This window comes from Diaphorina citri, unplaced genomic scaffold, assembly GCF_000475195.1.
Source record: "Diaphorina citri unplaced genomic scaffold, Diaci psyllid genome assembly version 1.1 scaffold62, whole genome shotgun sequence".
Classification (NCBI taxonomy): Eukaryota; Metazoa; Arthropoda; class Insecta; order Hemiptera; family Psyllidae; genus Diaphorina; species Diaphorina citri.
The window spans coordinates 78,538-93,121 of record NW_007377499.1 but is presented as its reverse complement, the minus strand read 5'-3'; the positions used below and the strand labels follow the sequence as shown (position 1 = coordinate 93,121).

The following is a 14,584-nucleotide window of genomic DNA, read 5'->3' as shown; positions in this document are numbered from 1 at the left end:
AAGGCTTAGCTACATGAGGAGCTTTCTTTGACCACATACATAGGTAAGTAGGTACCTATTCTTGTCACGTTTGAGCTCTCGAGTTTCATGTGAAGGAGCCTTAAGGCTTAGCTACATAAGGAGCTTTCGTTAAGGGCAGGCGATTAAGAGCCCTTTAAGTAATTAATAAGAAAAAAAGAGATCTGATGTAAAAGCTAAAAGTTCATTATACGTTACAACTTCAAATAGACAGATGTCATGTAGATATTTCAAGTACCCACCCACTTAGGTGATAACAGCAAACGACGTTCATCATTTACTCATTTGTTTTAATGCTAAGTTCATATCAGACTGGGTCATAATGAGAACCCTCAACATAGTTGGTACTATCTGGATGCAGCCATGGACAATATCACTGATGAACTACTTACTGGTAAGAGGAAACAAATTTTACATCTACCTACAGTACCTGACAAAGCAGTCTGGATGGGGGCTGTAAACAGGAAGGGTACCTACCGGCCAAGGGCATTGTAGTGAATGTGTACCTGTATGTACAGGGTGGCTTATAGCTGAGGTGTGAGGGAAATGTATTCAGCTAGGTAGAGGGGATGTCTCTGCTATTAGTAGGTACTTATACTAACACTATCTCTATTTCTATCAGTTCAAGAAAGTCAAATACCAAAATCCTGAATTCCCTAGCATTCTGTAGAGGTGTAGGTGTAGTTACACAACACGCTATTATACATATTGTATAGGTGTGTTAGTTACCTACATATCTACGCGCGTACCTATATAAGGGCTGAGAGGCTGACGAAAAACTCGAACCTCTAAACTCTAAATCTGGCGTCTAGGCACTGCGCTAACCACGAAAATTTTCAGGAAAAAAATGTACAGCACATTGCATACTTTGTTAAAAATACGGCTGACATTAGATTTTGAAAATGCAGTGTCTTTGTGTTATTAGGTTATTACCTATATCACAACTTTGGTGCTCACTGCAGCATTGTAGGATTTTTCCCAATATCTCAATAATCCTAACATCCAATGTTTACCTACCATGCTGGCACCGGTCGCTATGCGCATTTATATGTCATAGCTACTCATTTTCCTCATTTAGTCTAGCGGGGGACATTAAAATAGGGAGTAGACCAGCTTAGTCTGGCTGGGGGACATTAAAATAGGGAGTAGACTAGCTTAGTCTGGCTGGGGGACATTAAAATAGGGAGTAGACTAGCTTAGTCTAGCTGGGGGACTTTAAACAGGGAGTAGACCAGCTTAGTTTGGCTGGGGGACATTAAAATAGGGAGTAGACCAGCGAAAGATGGAAGACGAAATGACCAAGTTCCGATCCGAGTTGATGAACCGCGAGTCCAACTTCTTCAAAACCTCCACCAGGTGCGTACCGTACCTGTTTGATTAGGGCGCTTTAACACATGCGGACCAGTAGGTCGTTCGCGCCAACTAGACTGTTTGAACTTTACCAAGCTTAGAAAAAAATAGTAAAATAGGAAATGTAAGCCGTCCAGACCTAACTTCCAAACAAAGTAGCCCATTTTGGGCTTAGGGTAGAAAATCGACAATTATTATTTACAATCATCTCCCTTCACAATGGTTATAATCAGAACTTTGGTTCTGGTTCCGACCAAGGAATTTGGAAATCAGGTATCAAACAGAAGTGGGTATCATAATGAAAAAAAAAGAGCGGTTTGCAACAACTTTCTAACTCTTTTGTGCACTTCAAGAAAAACGCGAAGTTCTACATAAAAGTTGTCGAGGTCCGCGAGTGCTTGTCGGTGTCCGATTTTTCCTCCGTTTTCCCGCGACTTTGTTTAACCTCCATGGCAGATAGTGGCAAGCGTAACATCCCGATCAAGCTGGGAGATTTCAGCGTTATCGATTCTGAATTCAGTAACATCCGCGAACGGTTTGACGCGGAGATGAGAAAGATGGATCTAAAGTTTCATTGAATTTGGAGAGGAGAGAGATAAGGCTACAGAAAACCAGTTCGGAGCAGAGACCACTTGGTCATCGAATTGATGCTGAGGTCATCCAGCACATGGTGTAATCGGTAAACTGCTCGATTAAATGGCTGATATCACTAAGTCTCGGGTCTTTGTTCTCATTTTTTGTGTCCATGTGTTGCATTGCATTAACCCTTAAGTTCATACTGTATCACATATGATACATGAACTTTTCGGTACCAGTCCGATCCGAGTTGATGAACCGCGAGTCCAACTTCTTCAAAACCTCCACCAGGTGCGTACCATACCTGTTTGATTAGGGCGCTTTAACCCTTAAGTTCATACTGTATCACATATGATACATGAACTTTTCGATCAGAACGACTGGCCTTCTCCTATCCTGTCCTCCTTCTCTCTCCGATTTCGGGACGATAAGGCCTCCGTTGTTACAGTCCCCCCTATCAAACACATTAAATATGATGTAGGTATCTATCTCTAATTTTATCACCCATACGCCATACCTACACTCACTCACAGCTACACTTTTATATGTGTAGAACAACTTTGTTTTGAATTTGAGAAAAATATGGTCATTTTTGTCGTGAAAACCAGCAGGTGTCTTCAGAGGAAGATTTTGTGATTTTCAAGGTGTCCGATCCGAGTTGATGAACCGCGAGTCCAACTTCTTCAAAACCTCCACCAGGTGCGTACCATACCTGTTTGATTAGGGCGCTTTAACACTGCGGACCAGTAGGTCGTTCGCGCCGACTAGACTGTTTGAACTTTACCAAGCTTAGAAAAAAATAGTAAAATAGGAAACGTGAGCCGTCCAGACCTAACTTCCAAACAAAGTAGCCTATTTTGGGCTTAGGGTAGAAAATTGACAATTAGGTACCCATTTAAAATCATCCCCCTTCACAATGGTTATAATCAGAACTTTATACATACCACAGGCAAAATGTGTAGAAGTGTGTGTAGCTTAAGTGCAAATCTTAATTGTACACTTCAGGCCTATACAAGAGTTTATCGGTTGTTAGCTATTCCGTTTAATTAAAGAGATCTAGGCAGAAGATTACTAAGAATGTGAAATCTTGTAACATTTTGTTCTCAAAATTTGGTATTTGTGGCACATCCACTAAGGATATGAAATTCTCTCTCTCTCTCTCTCTCTCTCTAGCTACCACACCATTCTCTCTCTCTTCTCTCCTCTCTCTCTCTCTCTTCTCTCTCTCTCTCTCTCTCTCTCTCTCTCTCTCTCTCTCTCTCTCTCTCTCTCTCTCTCTCTCTCTCTCTCTCTATTTCTTTTATCTCTTTGGGGTATTTGACACATCCACTGAAATATTACTTCCATTCTTTCTCTTCTACACCTTTAGCCTGTAGGTGTGTATCCTGTTGGTTCCTATCGATCTAAAAGAAGAAGAATATCAGCCAGCCTAGTTAGCTTAGTTGGTAGTGCGTCTGCCTTGTAAGCGCTATGCCGCGGATTCGATTTCCGCCCGGGGCGGATTTTATCCTGATGGGATAATGTTCGTTCTCGGAACGGCTGGCTTTCTCCTATCCTGTCTTCCTTCTCTCTTCAATTTCGGGACAACAAGACCATAGCAGTTACAGTTCCCTCTGTCAAACCTCTTTAAAAAAAGAAGAATATCGTGTTCCCGCCGTAGCAGGAGAAGAAAAAGATTTTTCTTCTCCACGTAGCGTAGGTAGGTATACCTATCTACGGGAACGCCCATTGAGTTATCCCCACGCTAGCTGTAGTAAGATAACGAATTCACTTTGAAGTAATCCCTTTCCTGTAATGTAAACAGATAATCCAGCTAATTGTTTACACGAAATATTTACAGCTCCCATATACCTACCTACCTACCTACCTATATCTACATAATGTAAACAAACATGTTGTATAATGTGTGTAATGTATTGCGATGTAGGTACCTACCTAGGTAAAATTCTGTCGCATAAGGAACAATATAACCTAACGACCATTTTGCAAATTTGCAAATGGTCTTTAAAAACAAGGCTTAAATGGCAGGATTTTCATCATCAAAAGGTGAGAGGAACAATCCAGTGGGAGAAAAGGGATTAGGGATTAGAAAAGTAGAATAGAAGAAACAAACAAAAATACTCGTATCTTGTGGGGGAGGATAACAGATAGGAAGTGTTGTTTTGTATCCGTGGATATGTGCAATGGTGGAAAATAATAATATTAGTACCTCCCGACCTATACAATGTAGATATATCTACATCTACAATGTGGGTGGAAATACATGTTTCATACAAAATTCACATGCTAATACTTAGAACATGATGGAAACATAGAATCTTGGCAGCTTCATTCCTAGATTGCACAAAAAAAAAAAAAAAAACCGCATCCTCCTGAAATTACATAAATAAAAAATAATAAAATGGAAATAGCGCCAGCGTAAAATGAAATAAAATTAATGAAACTCTGTTGCATAATGCAGAGAAGCAGAGAGCATTCAATGCAAATGATCTCGAATGAAAAGTGCATCTTATAATGTCTTAATTCTCATCACATCCCATGCATAACGCGGGCACATAATTTTTAATTGTCTCATGGCTCCAACTAATTTTCTCGCGAACACTCTCAAGTCTCAAGAATTACTTGTTTTTTCTCTCGTTTTTGCGGTCAGCAGTTTTCGGTGTACAAAATGAACAAACAACCATCTTGGCGCTCGTAAACTACCTACCTGCCTAGACAAAAGAAAAAGTCTGATGTAAATTACCTTAAATAAATTTACGATATGCAAGTAAAATTTGGGTAGGTAGGTAGGTAGGTACCTACTAGGTAAAGGGGGAAAAATACATCAGTAGGGGATTCAACTGGCCTAATAAATTTAAGGAATTCACTTTTGGACTTTACCTTTTATTACTAGGTAATTATAGCTACCTAATTACCTACCCTTTTAGTTAGGTAATAGGCTAGAAAAAAAAATAAATAAAATAATAATAATAAAATCATAGTTTTGCATAGTTACATAGATAGTTATATCAGAAGGACTCCAATGCCTTAACAACAACTTTATACCGCCCTGCTGGACGGAACAATAGAACGAAACGAAATTAAAAGAAACGAGTAAAACTTTAGAAGTTCTATGGTAAGGGGGTGTATTTGGAGTTCTGTACTAGTATAAGGGGGTGTATAAGGGGGGTGTATTTTATTACCTGTCTAGGTATAATAAAAAGTTCACGGGGCTATTTTTTATTCTTTTACCTTTCGCTGACCTAGATTTCATATCTAAATGTACCTACTTATACCTAGCCACCCACCAACTAACCAACTAACCTACCCACCCACCCTCCTACCCATTTTACCACCCAAACTGGTTATAACTTATGTAGGTACCTATTTCTACACCTACCCCCCCCCTCAAATGGGAGAGTAGGGGAATAGACCCCCCCCCTACCTGAAATCTCCCTCTTCCTCTCCCTAATAGTACGGAAATATGGAAGGAAAGGGATAGACATTATCCCCTCCCCTCCTTAAAGCAGAGGGGAGAGAGAAAGGTTTTAGGAAGAGAGAGGAAGGATGTATCGGGAGGGAGGGGGAAGTAGGAGAGAGAGAGAGATTGAGAAAGAGAAAGAGGGAGAGAAAGGGAAAGAGAAAGAGAGAGAGAAAGAGGGAGAGAGAGAGAGAGAAAGAGGGAGAGAGAGAGAAAGGGAAAGAGAAAGAAAGAGAGAAAGAGGGAGAGAGAGTGGAGAGGAAGGAGATAAGGGGAGAGAGGAAGGAGGTATAGGGAGGGAGTGAGATAGAGGAAGTAGAGAGAGAGGGAGGGAGAGAGAGAGAGATGGTACAGAGGGGTAGGAGTTAGGAAGGAGGTAAGAAAGAAAGAGAGAGAGAGGGAGAGAGAGGGAGGGAGAGAGGAGAAATAGAGAAAAAGGGAGGGCAGAAAGGGAGGGAGGAAGGAGAGAGAAGGAGGAAAAGGAAGGAGACTTTCTCGAATGGAGAGAAATAATTATTAGCCTGACATTTGGGTCACAAGGTACCCGAGTGTTGTAAATCCGCTTTCTAATGGCACTAGTGTATTGTTTTGAGCACGCAACCCTCCAGTTTGCTTACGGTTCAATAAACTCGACAGCAAGAAATACTTATTACCTACATAGGTACCTTCCTCTTGTTATTTACATAAGTAAATTTGATATTATTTGACTTTCCTAGCATGAGAATATCTTGCTTTCCATTCCAAGCTACCTTCATAAGAACCTACCAACCTACATTTATGTAAGTAACTTTCTATATTGCTTTCCTATCATGCGAATCTACCTACCTAATGCACCTTCATGTTGCAAAACGTTTCAATTACAATGAATTGACCCAATTTTTTCGTCACAAAAACGTCAACGACTTGTTACCTACCTATGTAGATAGGTAGCTACTTTTACAATATCTCTAACCGTTTAGTCAGTATACCTAGCTGAAAACCGCCAAAAAACGGTCGAAAACCGCCAAAAAACGGTCTAAATACCGCCAACCATTGCACCGATCTAAACCAAAAGTTTCGTGTCGTATCCTTGTCACATTTGACAGCTGCATGCCAAGTTTCTAGCTCTCACCGTTCTCGAGATATTTTGTTTACAGACAGACAGACAGACACACACACGGACCAATGGCTGAAACTTTGTATTTAGGCTCTAGGGACCTCAAAACGTGTTTTGGCACTAAAAACTGACCATCGAAAATTTGACCCGATTACATTACTTTCCTTCCTATAGGATAAAGTAAAAAAGGAATGGATTCTTCAAATTTTCGGAATCTGGCCTGGCCTACACCAATACAAATCATGGAGGCATCTCTGATACTTAACCAATGTATGAAATCATAGACCATGATATCTCGAATGAAATCATCTGTATTACCCTTGACCCCTCTGACTAATGGTCGGATTAAAATGATCAGTAAACTAATAACTGTTATTTTGACCCTCATAATCAATAGGCCTGAACTGTATGGGAAATAATGTACGAACACACTCAACCGTGTTAAGCTACTCGTATGATGTAGATGTATTAATAGTACCTAGGTACCCTGTTGAAAAGCATTATTTGTTCAGAATCTTGAATTACAAAGACGCAGTCTCATTCATTAAAAAAAAGGAAAAAAAAAAAAAAAATGGGTACCTCTATCTTAGCTACCTACCTATAGGCACGAACTTTTTACGTATTTCTGACCCACGTATGTAAGTAGAAACCTACTTGAAATTTTAAAAAATACATACCAAGTAGGTACTTACATTTACAGACGGATAGTTTAAGTAATATCACGGGTCAGACTATTGTTTCCAATGGAGAGACAATTATTCACAATTGAGATGACCTAATTCCCTGATAGGATGATAGACTAGATCAGCATTTTTTTTTTTTTTTTTAATGAACATAGGTAGGTAGGTACTGTGTTAACTGTGTGACTGGAGCTAGACCTGAACGGATAGTGGAAAATTGGACTTTGAAACGTCGCATCGTAACACGTTGTATGGCGACTTACCCTAGGTACTGTGACTACTGTGTTAACTGTGTGACTGGAGCTAGACCTGAACGGATAGTGGAAAATTGGACTTTGAAACGTCGCATCGTAACACGTTGTATGGCGACTTACCCTAGGTACTGTGACTACTGTGTTAACTGTGTGACTGGAGCTAGACCTGAACGGATAGTGGAAAATTGGACTTTGAAACGTCGCATCGTAACACGTTGTATGGCGACTTACCCTAGGTACTGTGACTACTGTGTTAACTGTGTGACTGGAGCTAGACCTGAACGGATAGTGGAAAATTGGACTTTGAAACGTCGCATCGTAGCACGTTGTATGGCGACTTGGCGAGGCTTTAAGGCACTAAACGACTAATTTCCTACACTTAAAAGCTTAAACCCTCACTTGACTGCTTAAATCACAGATAATAATGCTGGCGCTATGAAATAATAGTTACAATACATGCACATTGCACTGCTCTGGTGAAATTTGCATTGTAATTGGAGTTGAGCAGAGAACACTTGAAATTTTCATTGTAATAAAATTATAATTACCTAATTACACATCAGCATAGAACACTTTGCATTGCAAACCACCATGGAGACAGTCTGGATGGCGACATTGTTCTTTGTAGAAGAAAAAACACGAGATTTCATCATTCGACGTTGTTTTAACTTTATTGATCCATTCCAGTGTCCAGTCTAGACCGTGCAATATTTGGCATCAGCTAGTCTGCACGTTACACGTGATACATTTTGGAACGTGCTAGACTACCAGCAACCAGTCTGGCACGCTCTACAGTCCGGTAGTCTGATGGATCTGGCACGTTCTTATAGCCAATCCCCGTGACCGTGATAGCTATTACCTATGCCGCTTCAGAATCGGAGGTTATTTATTGGAACGATAGGCGGTAGTCTAATTGACTACGCAAGAAGATTGCACTAAAAATGTAACACGGTGAAACGCCTGTCCCCGAAGGGACAGATCACTGAAGTGAAGAGTGAAGCATTGTGCGTGTTTTGTTCTGGGTAGATGACCAATAAACTGCTGGGTATTTCGGGGTGCACTCAGCCTCCTGCGGAAAACTGAAGAGCTGATTTCCTGCTCTCCAAAGATATATTGATAGAGGATCCGAAAGTATTCCTTCTCAAGGTGTCCGAAAAAATAATATTCTCACAAGGTGTCTAACGGGACACGCGTGTCCCGTACGGGACATTTTGAAAAGTGCCCAAAATACGGGACGTCCCGGGAAATACGGGACGTCTGCCAACCCTAGTTTGAAGTGTGACTATCGCTGAGTTATATTCTCACAAGGTGTCTAAGAGTTTGAAGTGTGACTATCGCTGAGTTGCTCGTGTCACCAATGACTATTATTATTTCTGCTATGCCTGGTTACTACTCTTGTCACCATGACGTATAGAACGGCACGCACGACACATGATTTATGTACTTATACCTACTATCTATGTACCTATATACCTTAATAACTATGTTCAGCGGACCACACCTTAGAAAATATCACACAGTTAGTTACTATTCTTGTCACCATGACGTATAGAACGGCACGCACGACACATGATTTGTGTACTTATACCTACTATCTATGTACCTATATACCTTACCTATGTTCAGCGGACCACACCTTAGAAAATATCACACAGGCATGTGCCTTGGCGTAAATAATTAGCATCTTTCCATACCAATACATACCACAGGCAAAATGTGTAGAAGTGTGTTTAGCTTAAGTGCAAATCTTAATATTGTACACTTCAGGCCTATACAAGAGTTTATCCGTTGTTATCTATTCCGTTTAATTAAAGACTTTAAAGAGATCTAGGCAGAAGATTAGTAAGAATGTGAAATCTTGCAACATTTTGTTCTCAAAATTTGGTATTTGTGGCACATCCACTAAGGATATGAAATCCTCTCTCTCTTTCTCTCTCTCTCTTTCTCTCTCTCTCTCTCTCTCTCTTTTTCTCTCTCTCTCTCTCTCTCTCTCTCTCTCTCTCTCTCTATTTCTTTCGCGCTTTGGGGTATTTGACACATCCACTGAAATATTACTTTCTTTCTTTCTCTTCTACACCTTTAGCCTATTGGTCTGCATCCTGTTGGTTCCTATCGATCTAAAAGAAGAAGGATATCAGCCAGCCTAGTTAGCTTAGTTGGTAATGCGTCTGCTTTGTAAGCGCTTGTTATTCATGCAAGAATTCAGCATATACCACACACAACACAGTAATAAAACTGCTACAAGTACATTGGACAAAATATTCGTCCAAATCCAAATTGAGGTCATGTTAGCTGGATGGAGAGGTCATGAACCTAAGTCGCTCAGAGGTAGAATGTTGGACTCGTAATCCGGGTTCGAGTCCCAGAAGCAATTTTAAATTTAGCGTCATTTGAACAAACAGATCTTCACACAAACTAATTGTTTTTCCAAGTTAAGCTTGGAATTGCCAGACTAGTTAGCTTAGTTGGTAGCTCGTCTGCCTTGGAAGGGCTAGGTCGCGGGTTCGATTCCCGCCCGAGGTGGATTTTATTCTAAACAGATAATATTCATTCTCGGAATGGCTGGCTTTCTCCTATCCTGTCTTCCTTCTCTCTTCGCTTTCGGGACGATAAGACCTTAGCAGTTACAATTTCCTCTATTGATGATGTAGACAACAGCATATTCGCACACAACATACTGCACCTAATAGTTACGTAAATATTTTGTGTGAGAACAGAGATATACATTTTTTTTTTTTTTTTTTTTTTTTTTTTTAAAAAAATTTTTTCATGACGGGTTTTCCTCGTGTGGGTTACTTCCCCTGAATTGGTGAAGTTTGTGTCGACTGAGAAGGAAACAACCCAGGTTCAGGGTATTAATTTTTTTTTTTTTTTTTTTTTTTTTTTTCAAAGAATGTTTTCCATGACGTGTTCTGCATGTGTGGATTAGCAAAACAAAACACATCAGGTAAGGCAGACTGGGTGGAAGATACATACTTACATAGTACACATACCTACACATAATTTACATGACTTATACAAGCATGCCATGTACCTATAACCTATGTAGTCAGTATTAAAAATACACGCCAGAACATGACGTCATCCTAAACCGGTAATGCACACTAAAAAAAAAGAAAAATCTAACATTCATCATCATGGAAATAATCCACACACAATAATCATGAGCGGAGGAACTCTAAAGGAGAAAGTCAAAAGTTCTGAGAACGAACCTTACCTATCTGTTGAGGATAAAATCTGCCCCGGGATCAAACCTGCGACCTAGCGCTTACAAGGCAGACACGCTACCAACCAAGCTATAACTAGGCTGGCTCTGGCTCATGACACACTTTACCCAAAGTCTTAAATTTTAGGAGGAAGTTGGCAAATCACGTTACAGAGTTACACAATAAGGAAAATGGAGTTATTTCTAAAAATTTACGCAGTTTTCTCTGTTTTCTGTTCAAAAAATCTCAAGCCGAAAAATCCAGGTCAATTTTTCGTCGAGGAAAAAAAAGAGTAAAAAATTTCGAAATTTCGACTGGCTGCCAAGACGAAAATATGAGATTTTTTTAAAACAAAGTGCTGGTGTTGAAAATTTGTTCATTATCTTTCTGTCATGAGATGAGCAACAGAATTTGTTAACAATGATTGATTAACCTGTTGTACCGTGACTTAAAAGTAAATGCCAACAGGTCTAATAGAGTTTAGAGTAGGTATAGGTACCTATTTGAGTACTTATTTATACTGGGTCTCTCTAAATAGATGGTCAACATTTTTAGATCCCGTAAATCATTTCCTATCAACTTTAGTCCACGTTGCTATTAGCGCACTAAACCTCACAAATACACAGTTCCCAAAGTTGAAATCAAATAGATTTCAACTTTTTACTCGCCATAGTTGCATTGAACCTTCATTCAAACTGTTTCAACATTGTCTGACCTAAAGATAACCTTACTGATATAGGTAACCCAGTGGCGTAGCGTGGTCTAACTTCAAGTGTAGGGCGGACACTAATTTCTATTACAATATCTATCTAATAATTCTAATAAGAATACAATAATTATTTAAAGTCAATATTTAAGGGTATTTGAGTGGAATTTTTGAGTGTATGGCCGCAATACACGCCCTACATGGACGCTACGCCACTGAGGTAACCATACCCCCAGGTCTAATCTCATGTATAGGTATCTACATATACTAACACCCATATTTATGAACAAAATGCTGGCTCTTAAGTTCGTGCCAAGCATAGTCTCAAGGCATTTGATTGGTCAATTTTGACTTGAGACTGATCTAAGAACGATCATTCTTGTTCATAAATACGAGTGTTAGTCATGTTACAGTCACATTCTGACATTATATCTTTGAGAACACTTCTTGGAGACTGTCCGGGCGCAGTTTCTGAGCATGTTCAAAATATAGGTAGTGTATATAACATTATTATTCAATGTTGGCACACTCTAATAAATATTAATAAAAAAAAAAAAATATAGGTAGTTGAAAAGTTACCTTAGAATGTAAAATAAGTACCTAGTAGAAAGAAAGTAGAAAAACGAGGCTATAAATCGATGAGGTTTTTTTTTTTTTATCCAGAGCAGTAAGTAAGTTAGTAGAAAAGAAAAGACAACAGGAAAAAGAAAAGTTGAAAATAAAAGAATTTATAGTTACTGCTCAATGCTTATATTGCTCTAAAAGAGTCCATTTCTCCATTTACAAAAGATTGATCTCCAAGATCGTCTATTCCTTACATAAAAAAACTAACGTCATCCCCTCTCTGTTCTCTTCTCAGCAGTTCGAGCAACACCGTCACCTCCAGTTCAAATGATGCCCTCACAGCTGCCCCCAGACCAGGCCCTAACACCTATCTGGACAACATCAGCTCTCCCCTCATCCAAGAAGATGGCGACAACAAACTACTAAAACTCAGATTCGATGTGAGCCAATACCAGCCAGAAGAGATCGTAGTCAAAACCGTAGACAACAAACTATTGGTAAGTACCCTGACTACTAAAACTCAGATTCGATGTGAGCCAATACCAGCCAGAAGAGATCGTAGTCAAAACCGTAGACAACAAACTATTGGTAAGTACCTACCCTGTACATCTTTGTGAAAATTACTCTTCAAGTCCTCTTAGAAAGCAAAGAGTAGCGGGTAAGGTGGTACCATAGAAGGGTGACACGCCGGCATACTCTAAAGCTGTGACTCCGGCCTACTCTCTTAAAATGCTGAAGCAGTTAAATATTGTCCTTGCTATAAAATAGATAATACAAAATCGCGTGGTAAACCTTGGGTTATTTTGACACATCCACCAAAAATGAAAATACCATCTCGTGTTTCCTATTTAAGTGATTACCTCAATTTTATTTAAAATGCTGAAGCAGTTAAATATTGTCCTTGCTATAAAATAGATAATACAAAATCGCGTGGTAAACCTTGGGTTATTTTGACACATTCACCAAAAATGAAAATACCATCTCGTCTCTCCCATTTAAGTGATTACCTCAATTTTACATTGAAGAAATTGGCACATCCACTAAAAAATACTAACTCCCCTTTGTCATTCAATCTTTCATGTCGTGGTATATTGTAGATAGAAAATGTAGACAGTCAATAGCATTCCCTACTGCCTACTCTGGTCTATTCAGTAAATTCAGTTTATCTATGACAAAGCGTCAAGGAGTCTACATTCCAGCTACTATCACACGTTCATTATTATCTTAGAAATATGCGCTAGAAAAATCTTGGAAACAATGTTGAAAATTTCCAGGAAGAACTATGTACGATCGGAGTTGAATGCCCTCTGGAGACTGGAGGAATTAAATGGAGACTAAGCAGTTCGTGTGTTACACTAAAAGTGATATATCTCTTTTTATTGTTTTTTAAAAAAATTCAAATCATTTCTCCAAATTAAAAAAAAAAAAATTAAACGCCGAAAATTTCGGTAATTATATTTATGTGGTATTTTTTGCCACATCCACCAAATGATCTTCTTTCTCTACTCTCTCCTTCTCTCTCTCTCTCTCTCTCTCTCTCTCTTTCCATAAATAGTACGGTTGGGATTTGGAGACATACTGTGACTTAAGTTAAGTTAAGAGCTTCCCCTCTTGAAAACTCACGCCACACCACTGCCATGATGAATTCCATACAAAATACTTGATCGATACCTACACTTGATGGATGCCATTTCCATATGAAACATGATACATTCAATAATCAGACGTCAGATAAGTGCAAAAACACCACTCAACGTCCAGATAGTTCCTGAAGCGACCTGTCTGAATTCAGAATAAATGATTCCGCAAGTACCTTTTATCTCAGACGGCAACATAGGGTAAGTGTACCATTTATTCACCTATCCTGTCTTCCTTCTCTCTTCGATTTCGGGACGACAAGACCATAGCAGTTACAGTTCCCTCTGTCAAACCTCTTTAAAAAAAAAGAAGAAGAAGAATATCGTGTTCCCGCCGTAGCAGGAGAAGAAAATGATTTTTCTTCTCGACGTAGTAGGTAGGTACCTATCTACGGGAACGCCCATTGAGTTATCCCCAGACTAGCTGTAGTAAGATAACGAATTCACTTTGAAGTAATCCCTTACTGTAATGTAAACAGATAATCCAGCTAATTGTTTACACGAAATATTTACAGCTCCCATATACCTACCTATATCTACATAATGTAAACAAACATGTTGTATAATGTATCTGTAATGTATTGCGATGTACCTTCCTAGGTAAAATTCTGTCGCATAAGGAACAATATAGCCTAACGACCATTTTGCAAATGGTCTTTAAAAACAAGGCTTGAATGGCGGGATTTTCATCATCAAAAGGTGAGAGGAACGATCCAGTGGGAGAAAAGGGATTAGAAAAGTAGAATAAGTAGAAGAAACAAACAAAAATGTATCTTGTGGAGGAGGATAACAGATAGGAAGTGTTGTTTTGTATCCGTGGATATGTGCAATGGTGGAAAATAATAATTAGTACCTCCCGACCTATACAATGTAGATATATCTACAATGTGGGTGGAATGTGGAAATTAAACATGTTTCATACAAAATTCACATGCTAATAGAACATGATGGAAACATAGAATCTTGGCAGCTTCATTCCTAGACTGCACAAAAAAAAAAAAAAAAAAAAAAAAAAAAAAAAAAAAAAAACCCACCCC

At 39.1% G+C, this 14,584-nt stretch overlaps 1 protein-coding gene across 1 annotated transcript in view; it reads left to right on the top strand.

Annotated features, from left to right (window-relative positions):
- Positions 1 to 1,690: 1,690 nt before the first annotated feature.
- Positions 1,691 to 14,584, top strand: part of LOC103518597 (alpha-crystallin B chain) — a 30,860-nt gene continuing 17,966 nt past the window's right edge. Inside the window, exons 1-3 of the mRNA XM_017447980.2 lie at positions 1,691 to 1,936; positions 2,572 to 2,643; positions 12,206 to 12,407. Of these exons, the coding sequence (XP_017303469.1) occupies positions 1,818 to 1,936; positions 2,572 to 2,643; positions 12,206 to 12,407 (393 nt within the window). The 5' untranslated portion in view covers positions 1,691 to 1,817. The remainder of the gene's footprint in view (positions 1,937 to 2,571; positions 2,644 to 12,205; positions 12,408 to 14,584) is intronic.